This window comes from Onychomys torridus, chromosome 5, assembly GCF_903995425.1.
Source record: "Onychomys torridus chromosome 5, mOncTor1.1, whole genome shotgun sequence".
NCBI lineage: Eukaryota > Metazoa > Chordata > Mammalia > Rodentia > Cricetidae > Onychomys > Onychomys torridus.
The window spans coordinates 11182578-11201468 of record NC_050447.1 but is presented as its reverse complement, the minus strand read 5'-3'; the positions used below and the strand labels follow the sequence as shown (position 1 = coordinate 11201468).

General features: G+C 51.4%; 1 protein-coding gene across 1 annotated transcript in view; it reads right to left on the bottom strand.

Annotated features, from left to right (window-relative positions):
• Positions 1-18316, bottom strand: part of Rfx1 (regulatory factor X1) — a 36231-nt gene extending 17915 nt beyond the window's left edge. Inside the window, exons 1-4 of the mRNA XM_036187079.1 lie at positions 18081-18316; positions 6538-6876; positions 743-852; positions 517-600 (exon numbers count right to left, since the gene is read on the bottom strand). Of these exons, the coding sequence (XP_036042972.1) occupies positions 517-600; positions 743-852; positions 6538-6835 (492 nt within the window). The 5' untranslated portion in view covers positions 6836-6876; positions 18081-18316. The remainder of the gene's footprint in view (positions 1-516; positions 601-742; positions 853-6537; positions 6877-18080) is intronic.
• Positions 18317-18891: the final 575 nt, after the last annotated feature.

The following is an 18891-nucleotide window of genomic DNA, read 5'->3' as shown; positions in this document are numbered from 1 at the left end:
GAGTTCAAGGTCATACTCTACCACATACAGAGTTCCAGGCCACATGAGACCTTATCTCAAAACACCTCCCCTTAAGAGAAAAAGAAGACGAACACATTCTTGTCCCTACAGTCTGCTAAACTGGGCTGGGGTGTGACTTGGTGGGAGAGCACATATTTAATAATCCCTAGTGCTGGGTTCCAGCCACAGCATTCTAGTGCAGTCCAATTATGTGCTGACAAACTAGAAATGGTCCAGGGTCCCAGCACCAGACTGTGGCCTTCTGCGAGCCGTCACTGTGAGATGCTGGGGCTGGACCCACAGGCTACCTGCTGTCAGTCCTCCCCAGTCCTCTTTCAAGTACAATGACTCCTGAGGCTGCTTAGACATTAGCCCCTAGGGTATCTGATCTTGTTTGTAGAGGCCACTGCCCAAAGCCAGGAGCTGGGGCAGCCTGTGGCTGAGGCCCATGTGTGGAGACAAGCAGGCAGCAGGAACTGGTTCTCTGCCCCAGGGGAGGCTGCAACAGGACCTTACCTGCTGGGGTACCTGGATGTTAGTAAGCTGCAGGGGTGACACGTGGCCTGGCTTGGCCTGCACGCTTGCCTGGACCAGCAGCCTCTGTGGAGGCAGAAGAAAAGAGCTGAAATGGTCTGCTTACCAAGAGGGTGGCTGCTGCCATATCCTGATAAGACAGGTAAGCAACTGTTCATGGCAGGAAGAAGGGGAGAGCCCCCTCCCCCCAGCAAAGGTCATGTCCTACCTGCTGGCTGCCCTGCACCTGCTGTACCACCTGGGTGGGGACACCGGTTTGGCTTGCTGTGGAACTGGGGCTGGCCTCTGACACAGTCTCACTAGCCCGCATGGCACCTTCTGTGGGAAGAGGTTGGCAGGTTAGCTCTGCCTGCTGCCTCTGCTCCAAGAGTGAGCCCATCAGCAGAGGGCAATGCGACCTACAGTCCACCCTTAATGAGACCTGAGCTCTCCAAGTTCTGCCTGCTCTTTTCTACCATCCATCCAAGGTACATGGCAGAATGGATGAGGACCCAGAGGACCCAGGATCCTTGACATCTGGAATTAGCCCCCTGATGTCATGTCTGAGGAGCCTGTTTCCCATACAAACAGAACTATGGATATGGACAGACAACAGACTAGACCCTCTCCCCCAGCTCAAGTCCTAACAGCTCAGGGGGGACCAAGGTGCTGGGCTTCTCCTGGCTTCTTAGGAAACAAAGATGGTCTGAGCCTTCCTCCTCTACTTGAGTGTGTGTGTGTGGGGGGGGGGGACACAAGGGGCTCGGAGCCCAAAGAGACAATCAGAAAATGGTGTCCCTGCCTGCTCCCAACCCTGCAGTCTGGCCATCCCATTGGGCCAGCACTATGGGAGCAGCAGAGTGTGCAGGTGGCTTTATATCTGCCACCTTGGGAAGCTAGTCCCCACCATGAGCTCAGAACTCCTTCATGCCCTCTCAGATAAACAACCTGCTTCATGCAAGCCGCGAGGGGCTAGGGCCAGAGCAGGGGGGGCTGGTACCCAGGGCTGCAATAAGCAAGAGGCAGGTCATGTTTCATACACATATTGCTAAGTGATTCATGGGGCAGCAGGGAAGTAGAGAGGGACGGTGTCCCTAAGACACACTGGCTAGGAGATTCTTGCCCAAGCTGGAATGTCATCTGGCCCATATAGCTTAGTTTGTTCCTCAGCAGCTTAGGGGCCAAGACCCAGGCCCACCTTCCTGGGATCTGGCAGTGGGCAGGAGTCCAGAGAGGTTATTCAACCTCCGTCGGAGCTGAAGGGTTACATGACAACAAAGGGGCTATCAAAAAGAGCTGGCAGTGTGCACTAACACTGTTTCTGGTGCACCAGGAGCTGCCGGAGGGGATTCTGGGCCCTTGGAGTCAGTACCTGCCTTTCTCACTCTTTTGCAGGTAGCAGAGACCTGTATCACCCAGCTGGGAGGCCTGGCCTGAGTCCCAGGTCTCCCTGTACGCCCACATTGTCCAACCCCACACACCAATCTCAAGCTGCTAGTCTTATTAGGCAGGATCACACAGACTGGCTCAGGAAGCCGGCACCCTCAAAGACACTTCAAGGTTGAGGTTTCCATAATAGGGCTCAGCCTCCAAAAGGGACACAGGAAAGGGACCTGGGGAGGCCAGGAGACTGGCCCAGTCTGCCTAAGAGCATCTGAGTATCCTGTGGCTCTCTCCAGGCCTACTTGGTAGCTATACCAATTCTAAGCAGTAATAATTAGGTTCTGCTGGAATCTTCCCTCAAAACTACTTTAGGCTTCTCTGGGCCTTAAGAAGGCCCTCTCCCTCCCTCACCCCTCATACCTGGGCTATCTGGAGTACAGGGAGTCAGGCCCAGCCCAAGGATGGGTGCTAAACTGAGACTGGTGGAGGACTTACTGTTGCTTGGGGTGGAAGCCACACAAGGCATTGGCCTAGCTACCTGCCAGGTCCAGAGGCTGGTCCTTGAGCCAGACCCCCTGCAGCTGCACACCTGGGGATCTACTCCAATCTCGCAGAGGCAATCCTGTCATCACCTGCCTTGGGGTGGCCCTTAAGGCCCCAGGCTCTTCCCTACCCATTCACACTTCCTAGTTGTGTTTTGAAAGGGGAGTTGGGAGGAAAGTAAGGGAAAATATGGAGTCAAGGGACAGCTGCGCCTGTTGGCCATCTCTCTTCTGGGCATGTGCATAAGCAGGGAGGCCCTTGAAAGCTAGGGTAGGAGACAGAGCTAATTTTCTGTGTGAATCAGATAGCCTATCTCCTCTGTGTGGTCACTGCTTCCTCCAGGGACAGGCTCTCCCACCTGTGTACCTGTCGACCCCTCAGCTTAGAGACAGCAAGCTAGCTCTTCAGGAAGCTGGAGGCAGGCTCAGGAGGCTAACCTCTGGTTGTCTCACCAGCCAGGCCCCTCTTCCCCAAAGTAGACAGACCTATCTGCCTCTTTTCTGCTTGCTCCTGGGGATGGTATGGAACAGTTCAGGGCAAGGTTCTGCACCCTGCTGTCCCAGAGACTCATGTCTTCTTGGATCCCAGTTTCCCTGTCTGCACTGGAGATGAAGAAAACAGAACCATTTCCCTCTGTGGGCACAGCCATCTTGGACTCTGGAAGGCCCAAACTGAGGGAAGCAGAGATGCCTGTGTGGCTGAAGCGCCCCCTGCAGGCTAACCAGACCCCTCCAGGCAGGTCTGGCCTCACCCTCCCAGCCTACTTCCACCTCACATTCTAGAGGCCCCTGGGGGGACAGGGATTATGGGTCGTACCGCCTGACCAGAGAAACCTGAGCTCCTTTCCTATTGCCACCAAAGTCACTTTAGGGCAGAGCATGCCAGGCCCAGGCTGGGGGTCTCAGCTTACTTCCGCTGTCTGGCTTCCAGGGCATGGGGCAGCCCTTCCCTCTGCAGTGAACTTGCAGGGTTCCTGGTCAGCCCAGATTGCTCTTGGCTCAGGAGCTGGCAAGGAACCTCTCTGTTCCCCTTCTCTGGGGTTAGCTCCCCTTTCCTCAAAGGACTGGCTCACGTGGGCGACCTGGGAAAGGGATTAGGAGACCCCAGCACAGAAGCTGGGAGGTAGCAGCCTCTCTCCTCTTCCTCAGAGTTCATGGAGGCATCAAGGCCCCTTGTAGGGATGGGCTCACTCCTGGAACTCGAACAGTGGGAAGACATGCCCCAGGACCACTGTGAAAAGCAGGCAATAAGCCACTGTCTAAGGCAGAGGTGTGAGCCTGGCTGAGTGACAGCAGACAAGAGCTGCTGCCTACCTTACCTTGTCCTCTGGAGCGTGCTGTCTCCCCACCCCACAGCTAGTGGGAATGGCCTAGGTCTGTCTAACAGAAGGTACTTACTGTGGCCTGGGCCTTTAAAATCCAGGGCCTCCCTCAGGGTGCCATGAAGAGCTAGGAGAAACTGAGGCAGAGACAGGAAGGATGCAAGGTGTTCTAGGGCCTGGAACAGTGTGCCTATCCCAGACCCTGCTCTGAGGACACCAGATGCCTACAGTGGGAACCTGTGGTGGGCCACTCAAAGGCAATGGGATGCTAGGCTAGATGACCTTGACAGGTTGTGCTAGGCCAGTCTTGCGTCCAGCAGTCACTACACAAAGACCCAGAGATTCTCTGTCCTCAAAAGCATCACCACATGACGACAGTTCCAGGAAAGTGAAGGAAGATGATGAGTACCTGCAGAGGCAGGGAGCGGCTTCTGAGGAAGAGACCTGGAGATAGCGACAGAGGGCTAGCGCGGCATGCTGAGGTGGAGGGTGCCAGGGTCAAAAGGGGAGGAAGTAGACTAAGCTAGCGATCTGGCACGGGGACAGGGGACTGCCGAGGCCGAAACAGTATGTCAGGGCACAGGCTAAAGGCTGGTGGGCCGGAGACAGGCACTTGGTGCTTATTAGGAAGCCCATGATGTGGAAAAGAAAATTTTGAGACAAGATCTTGATCTGTAGCCCAGGCTAGTCTGGAACTCGGAATTCTCCAGCTGCAGCCTCCCCAATGCGTTTATAGATGTTCATCCCCACACCTGGCTTATGGGGTACTTTTAAAGCCCTTCTCTGAGGTGGGGCCAGCCTTCCAGTATGCCTACTCCAAGCCCTAGGGGCCCCTCTCTGGAATCTGGGTTGAGATAAGATGTGAAGGGGCCTACTGACAGCCAGGGACAGGTTCCTTGTTACTGCTCTGAGAGCAAGACCTAAGAAGCTAATCATTAGGGCTGGCTATGGAGATGGTAGACTCAGAGGATCTGGGTGGGCTTAGGCAGTAGAGGGTGGCATTCACCAGGGAAGCAGGATAGGAGTGGAGGCTAAGCTGGCCCTGGGTGGAGGGAGACATCTCAGGAGGGCCTGCAGAGACAGGCTGGCATTCTGAAAGCCATCTGTCAAGCTGGCTCCAGAGACCAGTTTGACCCCCGGTAGCCATGACAAGGAGGATTAGTCACAGGTTCCTTGGGCTCAGGACAGAGGCTAGGGCGGAGACCTCAACAGGAGCACGGCAAGTTTTGACACTGGGATCTGGTGGCATAAACCTGTCATCAGCTTCTGAGGAGGCTGAGGCAAGAGGACAACAAGGTAAAGGCCAGTCTGGCTTACAGAGTAATTTCAGGACCAGTGTGGGCAACTTATGGAGACCCTGTCTCAAAATAAAAAGTAAAAAGAGGGCTAGGGATGTAGCTTATTAGTAGCACACTGGCCTAGAGTGTGAAGCTCTGGGTTCCAATGCCAGTGCTAAGAAGGAGGGAGGGAAAGGAGTCATGACATTTCAGGAGGCCACCATGAGAGGTGATGACTGCTGGAGCAGAGAGGGGCCCAGCCTGAGCCTGAGCCTTGCCCTTTCTGCATGGATCCGAGAGGAGAGGCAAGAGAGTGGAGGAGACAGAGGAGATGGCAGAAGTGAGGGAAGCCCGGGCAGGTGTGCAGGACAGGTCTGCAGCAGGAGGGACAGTGTGCCAGGCACTGCCTAGAAGCCAAGGATGACAAGAGCCTAGAATGACCAATGAGTATGACATGATGAGATGAAGGGGGCCCGGACTGGAGTTGTCAGGAACAAGACCACAGGTGGCTGAGAACAGGGTGGATGAGGAAACAGGAATGAAAGAGTGAGCATTCTGAGAACAGCTGACTTTAAAAGAAGCTAAGAAGCAGACTGCAGACGGAGGCAGAGGGCAGGCCCAGGGAGTCCTGGCTAACAGGCTGGTTATGTCCTAGCCGACGCAGGACTCTGTAGAGGGTCAAGTCTGGCAGGAGCTGCAGGATCTGCAGGAGAGGCGGATTACTCCACCTCTGAGGGGTTGTAGATGCCGCCCGCCCACCGGTACCTGGTCCTGCTAAGGTCAGCTGCATGCTCAGGCGTGGGAGAAACAGTGCAGAGCACACAGACAAGGATGAAGGTCTTCCTCCTTCCCGCTTCCCAAGAAGGGGAGGGGAGAGAGGGACAGAGGACGGGTGTAGTGACCCCCAGAGGGACAAAACAGACCTTGGGCTCTGGGCCAGGATGGGCCACCTTCAATTGCTGGGTTTTTCTCTTGATTCTGGCCTTCCCTTTTCCCACTCATGCTGTGACATTGAACTTTCTCCATGGTACAAGGGTAGCCATGGACACAGGAGCTTGCTTGGCCACCAGGTCCTGCCCTTCCAGGGAAGAGGGGACATATCCCAGCCATCTAGACAGTCTCTCTTAAGGATCCCTCTAGCCAGCCTTCTAAGCACCTCTCACATGTCCCCAGACACAGAAGCCACAACGGTCCCTGAATCAGCCATAAGACCTAGGTGGAGAGGCCCAGGGCTGGTAAGCAGCCTGACTCTTGCAGGTGTGTGCAAACTGAATTTCACCATCTCATCCTCTTTTCTGGGGACATTTTACCTAGAGACAGATAAAAACAGGAACATCCCAGCAGGATACAGAAGCATCTCTGCTTGGCCTGACTCTCTTTACCTAAAGATGCCCCAAATTCCACAGGGAGCCCCAGAGAGGACCCCTGGATGCTGAGCTTCCCAAAACTCCTCCCAGAGACTTTCTAAGAGTCCAGCCACAAATGTGGGTGTGAACTTACCTGAGACGGTGACCACGATGTACTGCTGGGCCACAGGGGATGGGGCAGGTGTGGCAGGCTGTGAGGGTGCAGGGGCAGCCGGAAGCTCTGCCACATACTGCTTCTGGCTGCCCGGAGGCTGCGTCTGGGGCTGGGGGCTCTGCAGCTCGGTGACATACTGGGGCTGGGGGGTCGCTGCAGCAGGAGGCTGGGGTGCTGTTGGGGGTGGCGGCTGGGGCAGGGCCTGGGGTGGGGCTTGTGGCGGCTGGGATGCTTGTGGGGCTGCCTGTAGCTCAGTAACATAGGACTGTGTTGCCATGCCAACAGTGAGTGATAATAAATAAGGCGGTTTTCCTCTTCCTTGAGAAGAAACGCAGGGGAGAGAGAAACAGAAAAACAAAAGAAGAAAAAAAAAAAGAATTAATCTACCAGCAGAGGAAAACAGACAGCTCCCAGATCCCTAGAGATGTCTTTGGGCTCATCACAAACTTGATTAAATCCCTGGCTAGATGCAATGGACCACGCCTGTAGGTGATCTGGGAGTAGACAGATAGGATTCCCCACCCTCATCCTGAGCTGTGACTGCGGCTCTTGTCCCCCAACACCCTCTTCATCTCCCACCCCCCCATTCCCCCTGGGCACCTGAACATGCCTACAGTGCCTCAGGACTGCTCTCCAGACTGCAAGGGGCTCTGTGTCCCTCTCCACAGACGGTGTGACTGTCACCTGGGTCCAGCCAGCAGCGTCAGTGGTCTCTGGAGCACCTGTCCTTCCTCCCACCATCGAACCAATGACACCTCTCCCCTTCGAGACAGGATCTCACTATATAGCCCTCGTTGGCCTTGAACCGACAGAGATCTGCCTGCCTCTGCCTCTCGAGTGCCAGAATCTCTTTTCTTTTGGTGCTCTGGGGATGGGACCCAGGACCTTGCACACGCTAGGCAAACACTCTGCCCTAAGCCACATCCTCAGCACTTGGTCTTTTACAACAGGCCTTCCCTGTCCAAGCTAACTGTGAATTTGTGACCCTTCTGCCCCTGCCTCTGGAGTGGCATATGCCACCAAGCTACCTTCAAGTGGGCAACTCCTAGGCCTCCTGCTGACATGCGCATTCCAGATCTGCCAAGCTGACAACCAACACCCACCACCACATTCTCCATTTTAGATTTGCAACCACCACAGTGGATGGAGACTGAGTTTGCCAGATGAGCTGACGCTCAGAGAAGGTAAGATGATAGCCCCAGGCCACACAGCAGGGAAGTGGTAGGCCTGTCTGAACCCTTGTTAGCTCATGGGTGGAAAGGCAAGTCACAGAAAAAGCTGTCTCTCAGAGTCCCAGCCAAGTGGCCATCTGAGGATTCCATTCACGGGCCCTGAGGCAGTAATGGACCTGCAGGTTGGAGGTGGGGGGCTTGAGGGAGGAGGAGCTGATCCTCGGGCCAGTGCAGAAGCTTTCCTGGCAGCACTGGACCTATCCTTGCATGAGATGGGCGATGCCTTTGGAGGGTGCCCATTCACAGCACCTCAAGGAGAAACAGCAGCCCTCAGCTGTGACCTGCCCTGGGCTCTGGAGGTGACCCTGTGACCCTGAACCACAAAGCACCCAGGCTGGGAGCCTCTGGCACCACTGTGCCACGCCATGTCAGCAGGCTGACCTCTAGAGCAGGGCAACCTAGTGCGAGATCTCCAAGGGGAGAGCTGCAGCCAAACAACAGTTACTGCTCAGTAGAAGCTGCAGCACTCACCCTGCAGCCCCTGGCTCAGCATGCAGAACCCATGCATCCTGTCACTAACCTGACCCAGTCCCAAGGCTCATGGCTTATGCTGGGTGCTCTCAGCACCAGTGAACAGAAGCCCAGAACACCGCCTGGACCTTAATTACTTCTAACACTCAGCAGACAACACCTTCCTTGTCCTTCCTAACAGAGGTCCTGCTACCTTCAGCCTTAATTAGGACCTCAGAGCCAGGGAGTCTGCCTGAGCACTAGAGGGACCAACTGACAGGGACCTTACTTAACATGTGCCCACTTCCCTGTGCCTGCCTCTCTGGGGATCTAGGCTCAGATGGTAAACTCAGGAGGATCCCTAGTGGGCAGGGGAGAAACAGCCATGCACAGGGACAATGAAGAGCTTGAACTTAACCACTCCCAGGTGGAAAAGGAAGGGAGAGGAAGAGGAAGAGGAAGAGGATGGGAAGACTGAGCAAAGTACTGAGGACTGACTGTAACACAGTCCCCAGACAAGAATGCTCCGAGGAACAGGGCTTCAGGCACTCTGTCCCCAAACAAAAGTGCTCCCCAGAAACAGGGCTTCAGGCACTCTGTTGGGGAATATTATTTTAAGGGGTGTTACTTTTGTTTATGTTGCATTTGTTTAACTCTGTGAAGCTGTGTTACTGTGCCTGTCTAAAACACATGATGATCTAATAAAGAGCTGAACAGCCAATGGCAAGGCAGGAGGAAATATGGGAGGGGCTGGCAGACAGAGAGGATGTATAGAAGGAGAAACCTGGGAGGAGAGAGATCAAGGAAAGAAATAGGGAGGACGAGGAGGACGAGGAGGACGAGGAGGACGAGGAGGACGAGGACGCCAGGGCCCAGCCACCCAGCTACACGGCGAGTCACAGAGTCAGAGAGTAAACTACAGAAGGAAGAAAAGGAAAAAGCCCAGAGGCAAAAGGTAGATGGGATAATTTAAAGTTAAGAAAAGCTAGCTAGGAACTAAGCTAAGCTAAGGCCGAGCATTCATAAATAAGAATAAGCCTGTGTGTGTGTGATTTATTTGGGAGCTCAGCTGGGTGGTGGGCCCCCAAAAGACCGAAAAAACTAAAGACCAAACACAACAAAATGACATACCAACTTGGGGCTCTTGAGTATCCACCTAGAGCCTGAGAAAGCTGAACAAACAGACAAGGGACATGGCTCCTTTAAGAGTTTCTGCCAGTCAGTCAGTGAGCTCTTCAGCAGCAGTTCCTACATGAAGTAGGAACCAAAAAAACAAAGAGGTAAACCGCCTGCCGCCGCCGCGCAAGCGCCAGCATTCTAGAGCTCTAGGAAGGCTGAATGCAGTTCCTGGTCAGACAAACCTCCAAACAGCCACGAGTTTCACGCTTGGCTTTCACGACCTGAGAAGCCAGCAGAACCAACTGAGAGCCGCACATGGAGAATCTAGGTCTAAGGTTTGCTCGTATGGTCAAAAAAGGCTGAAGATATGCAATAAAAGAGGTCCAGACAGAAAAACCGCTAAGCAGATTACAATGTGTTTAACAATATGGGTAGGCTTAAGAAAAGGGAAAGGGTATAGTCATAGAAAAAAAAAAATAGTTTATAAAATAAAGTCTTTATAGAGAGACTAAAAGTAATATAAAAGAAAAAACCACATAAGATGGGAAATACACAGGGAGTCTGGATCCTATAATTACCTTGTTGATTTTGAATTTTTTGATTGTTGAAAAGCAAAGGACAGCTGCAAAGAGATCTGGAATTGAAAGAGGGACTGTTGAAATCAATCAGCTTATATATCTTAGGAATTCCTTAACTTTTATAAAGTCAAAAAATATATTTGTTGACTGGAAATCAAAAATGCTCTGGAGTTTTGTTCCTATAGGCGATGAGAGGCTATGGATTCCTTTAGGGTTAATATGGATCAGGTTTGATCAAGCGAGACCTCCTGAAACTTGACAGGTGATATCTATCAACAATGGTTACTGCTGGGCTTCCCAGGACTTGGTCATTATCTCAAAATTTTCTCAGGGACCCTAAAGATGCTTTACCCACAGACAAATAGGAAGCAGTTTGGAGAAAACAACATCCACATTCCCAAGAGGGTGTGGGAGGCTTTTGGTTATTTGGTGGGTTATGGATGTTTGCTAGTATTTAGGGAAATATGGTATATTGATATAAATTTAAAGTTATTTTGTTACACTGTATATATGTTTCTACTCTTGTTTAAAGGATTTTTGTATTTTGATAAAAATTTTAAGGTTATTTTTGATAGAACATATTGTATATATGTTTCTATTCTTGTTTAAGGTATTGTACCTATGCAGTTTATTTAAAAACATAAAGTCTTAGTTTTTGAAAGCTGATATTATAAACTAAATAGAATAATCAGGAAATATAGGTTAGTGGTTAGTCATTTATAACAATCAAATTTGTAGATATGTTAGGTATGCTTTCCAGATCATATAGAGATATATTTTTAGATAGACAGATGGTCTTCAAATCTTTCAAAGACCTACAGAATATGGCATTTTATGTTTTGGTAACAAAGTTTTTCCATGACAATGAGACACATCTGTTCCTGGCAGTACCAATTTACTTCACAGATGATGGACACTGAAGAAACTCCTTATGGAGTTTGCTTTCATTGTGGCAAAGTTAGCCACTGGGCAAAAAACTGTTTTTGCCTTTGACTGTTTGACTATGTGCTGTGCAGACTGAACATGCAGGACACACAGGAAAAAAAGACTTTGCCAAAATAAGGCAGAACAGTCCTTCAAATTTCCTGCTTCACAAAAGTCTGTCAGACATTCTGCAAGACACAGAGGAAAGTGATGAATTTGCCAACACAAAGCAGAACAGTCCTTCAAATTTCCTGCTTCAATGAAAAGTCTGCCAGATACTCTAGGCCTGCAGGCTGAAGATGGATGCCCCAACATTGCAGAGGACTCTGGTGACTGTCCAGACAGCCAGCTGTCTCTGGTGTTAGATAATATTACATCTTCTGGGTCTTTGATAGAATTGAAGACTAGAGAGTTATATTTGCAGTTTTCCTTAGTTATGACAGAAAGTTAGGTGTGAAACTTTGGATTCACTAAGATAGGGTACATAATGCATTATTTTCTCTGAATATGCTAACTATAAGTAGACAGAATATTGTGAATGTAATCCTTATTTAATTGTTATTGTATATAGGCTTACTATGTTTAAGTTAAAACCCTTTTATTTAGTCAAAAAGGGGGAAATGTTGTAGAATATTACTTTAAGGTGTGTTACTTTTGTTTATGTTGCATTTGTTTAACTCTGTGAAGCTGTGTTACTGTGCCTGTCTGAAACACCTGATGGTCTAATAAAGAACTGAACGGCCAATAGTAAGGCAGGAGGAAGGATAAGCAGGGCTGGAAGGCAGAGATGATAAATAGAAGGAGGAATCTGGGGGAAGGAAGGAGAGATCAAGGAGCCAGAGAAGGAGGAGGATACCAGGGCCAGCCACCCAGCTACACACACAGCAAGACAGAGCAAGAGTAAGATTACAGAAGTGAGGGAACGGGAAAAGCCCAGAGGAAAAGGTGATGGGAGAAGTAAAGAAAAGCTGGCTAGAAACTAAGCCAGGCTAAGGCTGGGCATTCATAAGTAAGAATAAGTCTCTGTGTGTGATTTATCTGGGAGCTGGGTGGCAAGCCCCCCAAAAGAGTAAAAAACAACAATCCTCATATGTGTGTGTGACACATACGTGTGTGTGAGACAGTCAGTGTAGCCCTGGAACTACCTGGTGCTAGGCCATCCAGTGAGAGCCCAGAGAATGAACAGTGGTTCAGACTACAGGGTCCAAGCAAGACAGGGAGCAGCAGGCGGCCTCAATACCACCCCAGCCCAGCCAAGGACTTAGGCATCAAGACAAGAAAGAGGCCACACTCCACCACACAGAGAGCACATCTTCCACTGACACAAGCTTCTTGCCATTGTTACAGGACTGCATCCGAGCCAACCTGGCTCAGGGTTTGTAGCCATTAGCATCTTCCCCATACGAACCTTTTCCTAAACATTTGTTATTGACTGTCTTCTGTGCCTTAGTTAACCTATCTGTGCATACGAACCTTTTCCTAAACATTTGTTATTGACTGTCTTCTGTGCCTTAGTTAACCTATCTGTGCATACGAACCTTTTCCTAAACATTTGTTATTGACTGTCTTCTGTGCCTTAGTTAACCTATCTGTGCATACGAACCTTTTCCTAAACATTTGTTATTGACTGTCTTCTGTGCCTTAGTTAACCTATCTGTGACCAGGGTTCATAGGACCACTGTAAAACTCCAGTGTGGTCACTTAGCAGCCAGCTGGTACTATGGACAGTCAACGCTGTTCCTGCCATTCATTCACAACTATGCATGCACTTATAGGCAGTCCCTGGGGAGGTGGCTAACATGCAGATCACTGGGTTCTGTTGCTCGGGAAGTCTGTGGTGGCCCCAAATATAACTTAGCTAGTCCCCATAGTACTTCCAGAAGTTCAGGACTACCTGCCCTAGCCCAGGCTGCCACAGAGCCAGCTGCTCTCTGTCAGGAAAGGGCCCCAAAGCCTATGCTCATGGGTCCTTCTTTGAGGACTCACCCATCCCCCCACATGAGCAAGGTCAAGCGTGGGGCTCTCTAGAGGCCAATGAATCACACACGTAGATGTGGCATGCATATTTCCCATGCACCTGATCATAAGACCCTTGTTTCATGGAAGGTACTACACAGAAAAGGAACCTGCAGAAAGCCCACGTGCTCTCTATCAATGGCCTGCTGCACCAATCACTAACACAACATGGTCCTCAAAGCCAACAGCTAGTTTCTGGTGAATGTTTGAACCTTGAGAGTAACTATGTTTTCGTCTGTGGGCAGACAGTGTCTGTTGGTACCCAACTGACTGCCAATGCAGTGTGATAGAGCAACAGGTGAGCAGGTGTGCAGACGGGACGAGTAAACCAACCCGAGACACAGACTTGAATTTTATGATTTTTTATGACATGAAATTTTAAAAATATTCACATTATAAAGTATTTTGGCCTTTTCCAATCATCCCAAACTGTAAAAATCATTCTTAGCTCTCACCCATACACAGATAGCAAGGCTGGAGGTGCAAGGCCGTAGAACCCAGCCCAGCCTATGGAAGTAGAGGTTGCATCCTGTCATCAAACACAGGCAGCAGGCTACAGCTGATGTGATAGATCCAGGTCACAAATTCTAGGACCAAATGGTTTACCAGACAGGGAGAGAAACTCTACTCAGCTCATCTGTAGAACAGCTTTGGTATGGACTTGGAGGGAAGTGGGAAAGTCGAGTGTAATGCTGCACCCCGCCCTGTCCTTGTCTGATCCATCTTTGTTAGTCATCTGACACGGATTCTGACCTGGCTACTTCTTTAGACATCTGTGATTCTTCATCTTCACATGGACCCCTGAAGCGCCTGTCCTCAGGACTGCCTCCACATCCTACAGGATCCTTTCTGGACTGTGTCATGTTTCACCAGAGAACATGTAACACTCACAGTCCTTCTCATGACTGTGGGGCCTTCAGGACCTGTCCCTTCAGACCCTGTGTTTCTTGCTCTGGCTCCCATTCCCTCCTGCCCCAGCACCAGCACCTCCTTTCTCCCGACTTACATTTGCTTCTGACCCTCTCCCAAGTCTAGCTCCTTAACACTCGGGCCCTCCCCCTGGTCCCCGATACTCTGAAGCTCACACTCCCTTTAACGTTTTTGCCACTGTATGGCTGTTTGTTCCTTGCAGTTTCTCTTCCCTCGTGAACTGGAAAGGTAAGCTCCATAAGGCTCCCCTTTCACCCCTGCTCCAGAACACTGATGGGCATAGACTGGGAGTCCAACACTTCTTTGTTGTTATTTGCTTTTTTGCAGTGCTAGGGATGGAGTACAGGGTCTTACACACACTGGGCAGGTGTTCTCCATTGAGTCCCAAGCCCTGGGGGACTCAGCTGTCACGGGGCATTGGGCATAGGTGTGCAGCTGAATGAAGACAGGGATAGTGAGCATGGAAGGCAGGCTGGTTGGAAGCCAGTGATGGAGCTTCTGGGTGGATGTTACAGCCTCTGCGGTAGCAGGTGCCGGCTGACCCTGTGACCGCCATCCCTCCTGGTGCACACCAGGACATACACACACACACACACACACACACACACACACACACACACACACACGAGAGACCCTCCCTAGTTCAGAGCTGGCAGCTGAGCCAAGGTCTCTACCCAGACAGCACTTTTTCCTGGATACTCTCAGAAACAGAAGCCACTCAAGTGCAAGCAGTCAGCTACACCTCTCCACAGGAAATGGAGCACTAAGTCTGGCCTGGTGGCACAGATATGTCATCTCAGATACTCAGGAAGCTAAGCAAGGAGGCTCACAAGTTCAAGGCCTGCCTGGACAACTTAGCAAGTAAAATGGGCCATTAAGATGACTTAGGACATAAAAGCAGCTGCTGCTAAGTAAGCCTGATGACGAGTTCCAAGCCATGGACCTACTGGTAGGTACCACTGCCACCAGCTGGCCTCTGATCTCCACATGCATGTTGTGGCGCATATGCATGCTCATGTACACGCATACACACAAAAAGTAAACATTTTTTTTTTAAGTAAAAAGTAGGGCTGGGTGTATAGTGCAATGCAGAGCAATTGCCTAGTTTCGGGGGTGCCTTAGGTTCAATCTCCAGAAGAGAAAAGAGGAAAAAGAAGCTGTACTCCTGGTCTCCAGCTTCCTGTCATCAACTCACAGCATCAGAATTCTCTCTCATACAAAATTACATAAAACACCAGTTAGTTCCGAGGGTGCACAGGAAGTGACATCATTTCTGTGTCATCATTGATGCTTCATGTGGGATACATTTCATGGGATCCATACATACTAATCTAAAGTTGTACCCCTAAATGAGAGTGCACGGAGGCCCCCCAAAAGTGACATGATCCACAGCTACAGAGTAACTGTTTTAGGTAAAAAGAAACTGAGTCCATACCAACTTTCTCCAGTCAAATGACCCTTCTGGGCCCTCAACACTGAGAATTGCTGGGAAGGAGGATGTTAAACCAGAGAATCAATTACTTTCTGTTCAAAGTCAGCCTTCCCTCATAGAAGCCCAACACTTTTTTTTTTCTTTTCTTTTTCCTAACACACAGATTGCAAGCCCAATGCCACTTAGAGATCTTTGGCAACAGTCAACTCTGCAGCTCTCACACAAATGAGTATTCAGAGATGGGTAATGCCTGGGGGGGCGCTCACCAACCTAAGACAGAACACCTGTGTGGCCTGGACTGTCTCCATGACAGGTAAGGTGACCTGCTGACGTCCCATGCAACCTAAGTCAGAAGCTCATTTTTTAGTAAAAGGGGGGCCCTGTAGGTCCTTGGCCCCCATTTTGGGTAACTGTTGCCTTGCTTGCAGACCTTGACCTTGATATCCTCCCTATGCTAATTCCCTTCGAGATTCCACCCTCCTGAATGCTTAAGGGAAGCTCCTCCTCTGTGAATCCAGCATTTTGGCGTTAATTGCTTAGATGCAAGATTGTAAAACATCAGGAGTGGGGGTGCAGATTTAGCTCAATGGTGGAGTGCTTGCCTCAGCTCAAAAAAAAAAAAAAAAAATCAGAAGCGAACTTCTGCCCTCTGGGGTTCTCCCACTGTACTGTAAGTCTGTATTTAAGATCTGCTCCCTCCTTCAATAAATGTTCAACATTCAAAAAAAAAAAAAAGAGGGGGTCAAGATCATGATGGGGAAACCCACAGAGACAGCTGACCAGTGCTAGTTGGAGCTCACTGAATCTAGACTGACAGCTCGGGAACCTACATGGGACCGAACTAGGCCCATTGAATGTGGGTGACAGCTATGTGACTCGATCTGTTTGTGGGGTCCCTGGCAGCAGGACCAAAACTTATCCCAGGTGCATGAACTGACTTTTTGGAGCCCATTCCCTGTGATGGGATACCTTGCTCAGCCTTGATCCAATGGGGAGGGGCTAGGCTCTCCTTCAACTTGGTATGCCAGACTTTGTTGACTACCATGGGAGGCCTTACCCACTCTGAGGAGGGGGTGGGGGTTGAGGGGGAGGGAGGTGAGGAGGCGGGAGAAGGGGAGGGAGGGGGAACTGGAGTTGGTATGTAAATTGGAAAAAAAATTTATTAAACATATTAATAACTAAAAAAAAAGAAACCTAGCTAACCCCAGAATCTTCCTGAAGGTTAATGTGCACAATCATAACTTTGAAAACCCTTTGAAGAGTAGGAAAAGCTGCTATAAGTGGGAGCCCATACTTCCCTGCTTAATTTCCAATGGAAAAGTCAGGTTTTTTTGGTTTTCCAAGACAGGGTTTCTCTGTGTAGTTTTGGTGCCTATCCTGGATTTCTGCTCTGTAGACCAGGCTGGCCTCGAACTCACAGAGCTCCACCTGGCTCAAAGTCAGTTGTCACCAGGTGGTGGTGGCACACACCTTTAATCCCAGCACATGGGAGGCAGAGGCAGGCGGATCTTTGTGAGTTCAAGGCCAGCCTGGTCTACAGAGCGAGATTCAGGAAATGTAAACCTACACAGAGAAACCCTGTCTCGAAAAACCAAAAAAACAAAAACAAAAACAAAAACAAAGTCAGTTGTCTTACTGGCTGCACTATAGACCAGTGCCCGCAAATGCAAGGCAGGGAACAGCACACAGCCAACTTCGGTGGCTGCCTACTTCTGCACCCCAAAAAAAAATCAACTGCAAAGGTTCTACACTAACAAATGTATCTCTCCTTGCTTCTGATGTCACATCTGCTCCTGCCCACGTGGGACTGGTACCACCTTCTGACATCTGACCCTCTTACACTGACTTGACATAAACGTGTGGCTCAAGGAATCCAGGACAGGTCTATTGGTTTGCTGTTTCCACAAGACCTTACTGACTAGGGAGAAAAGTCCAACCTTCAGGAACAAGAGTCCACACCTGTACCACCTCACAGCTGAGATCCTCTAAATTTGTGGCCTAAGATCACTTCTCTCCAGCAGGAACTTCAAATTCTGACAACTAAATCCCCCAGGCTAAAGACAGTCAGATTGAAACTTGACCATCTCCACCTTCTCCCTGGTTTAGAAGTGGAGGTCATTTTGCAATCAATATTAACAATTTATCAAATCTCACAGAGAAACAGTAGACTGTGTGTGTGTGTGTGTGTGTGTGTGTGTGTGTGTGTGTGTGTGTGTGTGAGGGGGGGGGGGGGTGGGGAGACTATGAGAATTTAAGGATGAGTCCCGGGGAAATTCCCAGAAGAAAGTAGGAGTTACTGTAATGAAGAAGAGAATGGCAACAATTCTCCCCATTTTATAGGAAGGAAAACAAAGGCCTGGAATGGAATAGTCGCACGTCCAAGTTCTGAATCGTGGGCAGGTAGCCGACCAGCAGCTTCTCTTCGGGAAGACCCGGACTGTCCGGATGGCGGCGGCCGCACCCGACTCCGAAGGCGGAGGGACGCTAGGCCCCGCCCTCCCCAGTCACGCCCCGCCTCCGCACGCTGCCATTGGTCCAGCCCCCGTAGGCCCGCCTCGCCGCACCTCCCGACACATAAAAGCGCCCCCCGCCCCAGCCGCCCGACCTCCACTCGCCCGCGGCCTGCGAGCACCCGCCCCTCGCGGGGGCCGGGCTGCGGGTCCGGGGGCGGGTGGTGTCGCCGGGGCCGAACCCCGGCCCCCTCCCCCACGGCCCCGACAGTCGCCGCCGCCATTTTGACCGCCCGCCCCTTCCCTCAGGACTGTACTCAAGCGACAGGCGCCGCGCGGGCCCCGCCGCTCGCCCCGGCGCGCCCAGCTTGCCAGGCGCTGCCCCGGTTACCTCGGCTTCTCCGCACTTGTGTCCGCGGAAGGCTTTGAGGAGGTGCGTGGGCGCTGTGCAGAGGGGACCAAGCGCGCCGGGGTCCCCAGGCCGGGCCGGGGGCGTGGGGGCGGGGGGCGGCCGCGGTTGTTGTTGTTGACTGGCGTTGCTGGGTTGCTTGGTCGCCACGACTACCGTGGCTATGGCGCCTCCGTTTCCCTCACCGGGGCAACTGTTGCTACCCACCCTACTACGTCACACGCCAGGGCGGGGCTCCAGGGCAGCGATTGGACGGCGCCGGGCGCTTCCAGCGTGCTATTGGTTCTGGTCCATGCTTTTCAACACCCTCTGGACTTCTCGGGGCTCCGATTCCTCGGTTCGGACGTCCGTCAGAGGAGTCTGAACCCTAGAAGGCAGCGAAGCCCGTCACTCGCGCGAGGAAGCAACCCTGAGAATTGCAAAGGGGCGGGATGACGCTCTAAAGTCGGCCTTCTGGTTGGACTAAGGAGATATCAATCTCGTCCAAAAGTTTGTCGCGCTCTCTCGCACAGGTGCACGGAGCGTCGGGAGTTGTAGTTCCGGCCCTACGTGCCGATGGGAACCGCAAGACTTCCTCTCGCTCGGCCACTTTCGGGCCTCTCGCGCTCGTAAGCCCCAAGGAACGCTGCGACTCAGCGCTGCCCGTCTGTGACGTCAGCGGCGGGGGCCGGGATCGGGGTTCGATGACGTCACAGGCGCGTTCTCCCAGTCGCAGAGGGTGGCGAGGCGTGGGCTGTGGTGCTGGGCGAGTCAGGACCTGGAAAAGGTCACGGCCTGGCTGCGCCGCTATCTC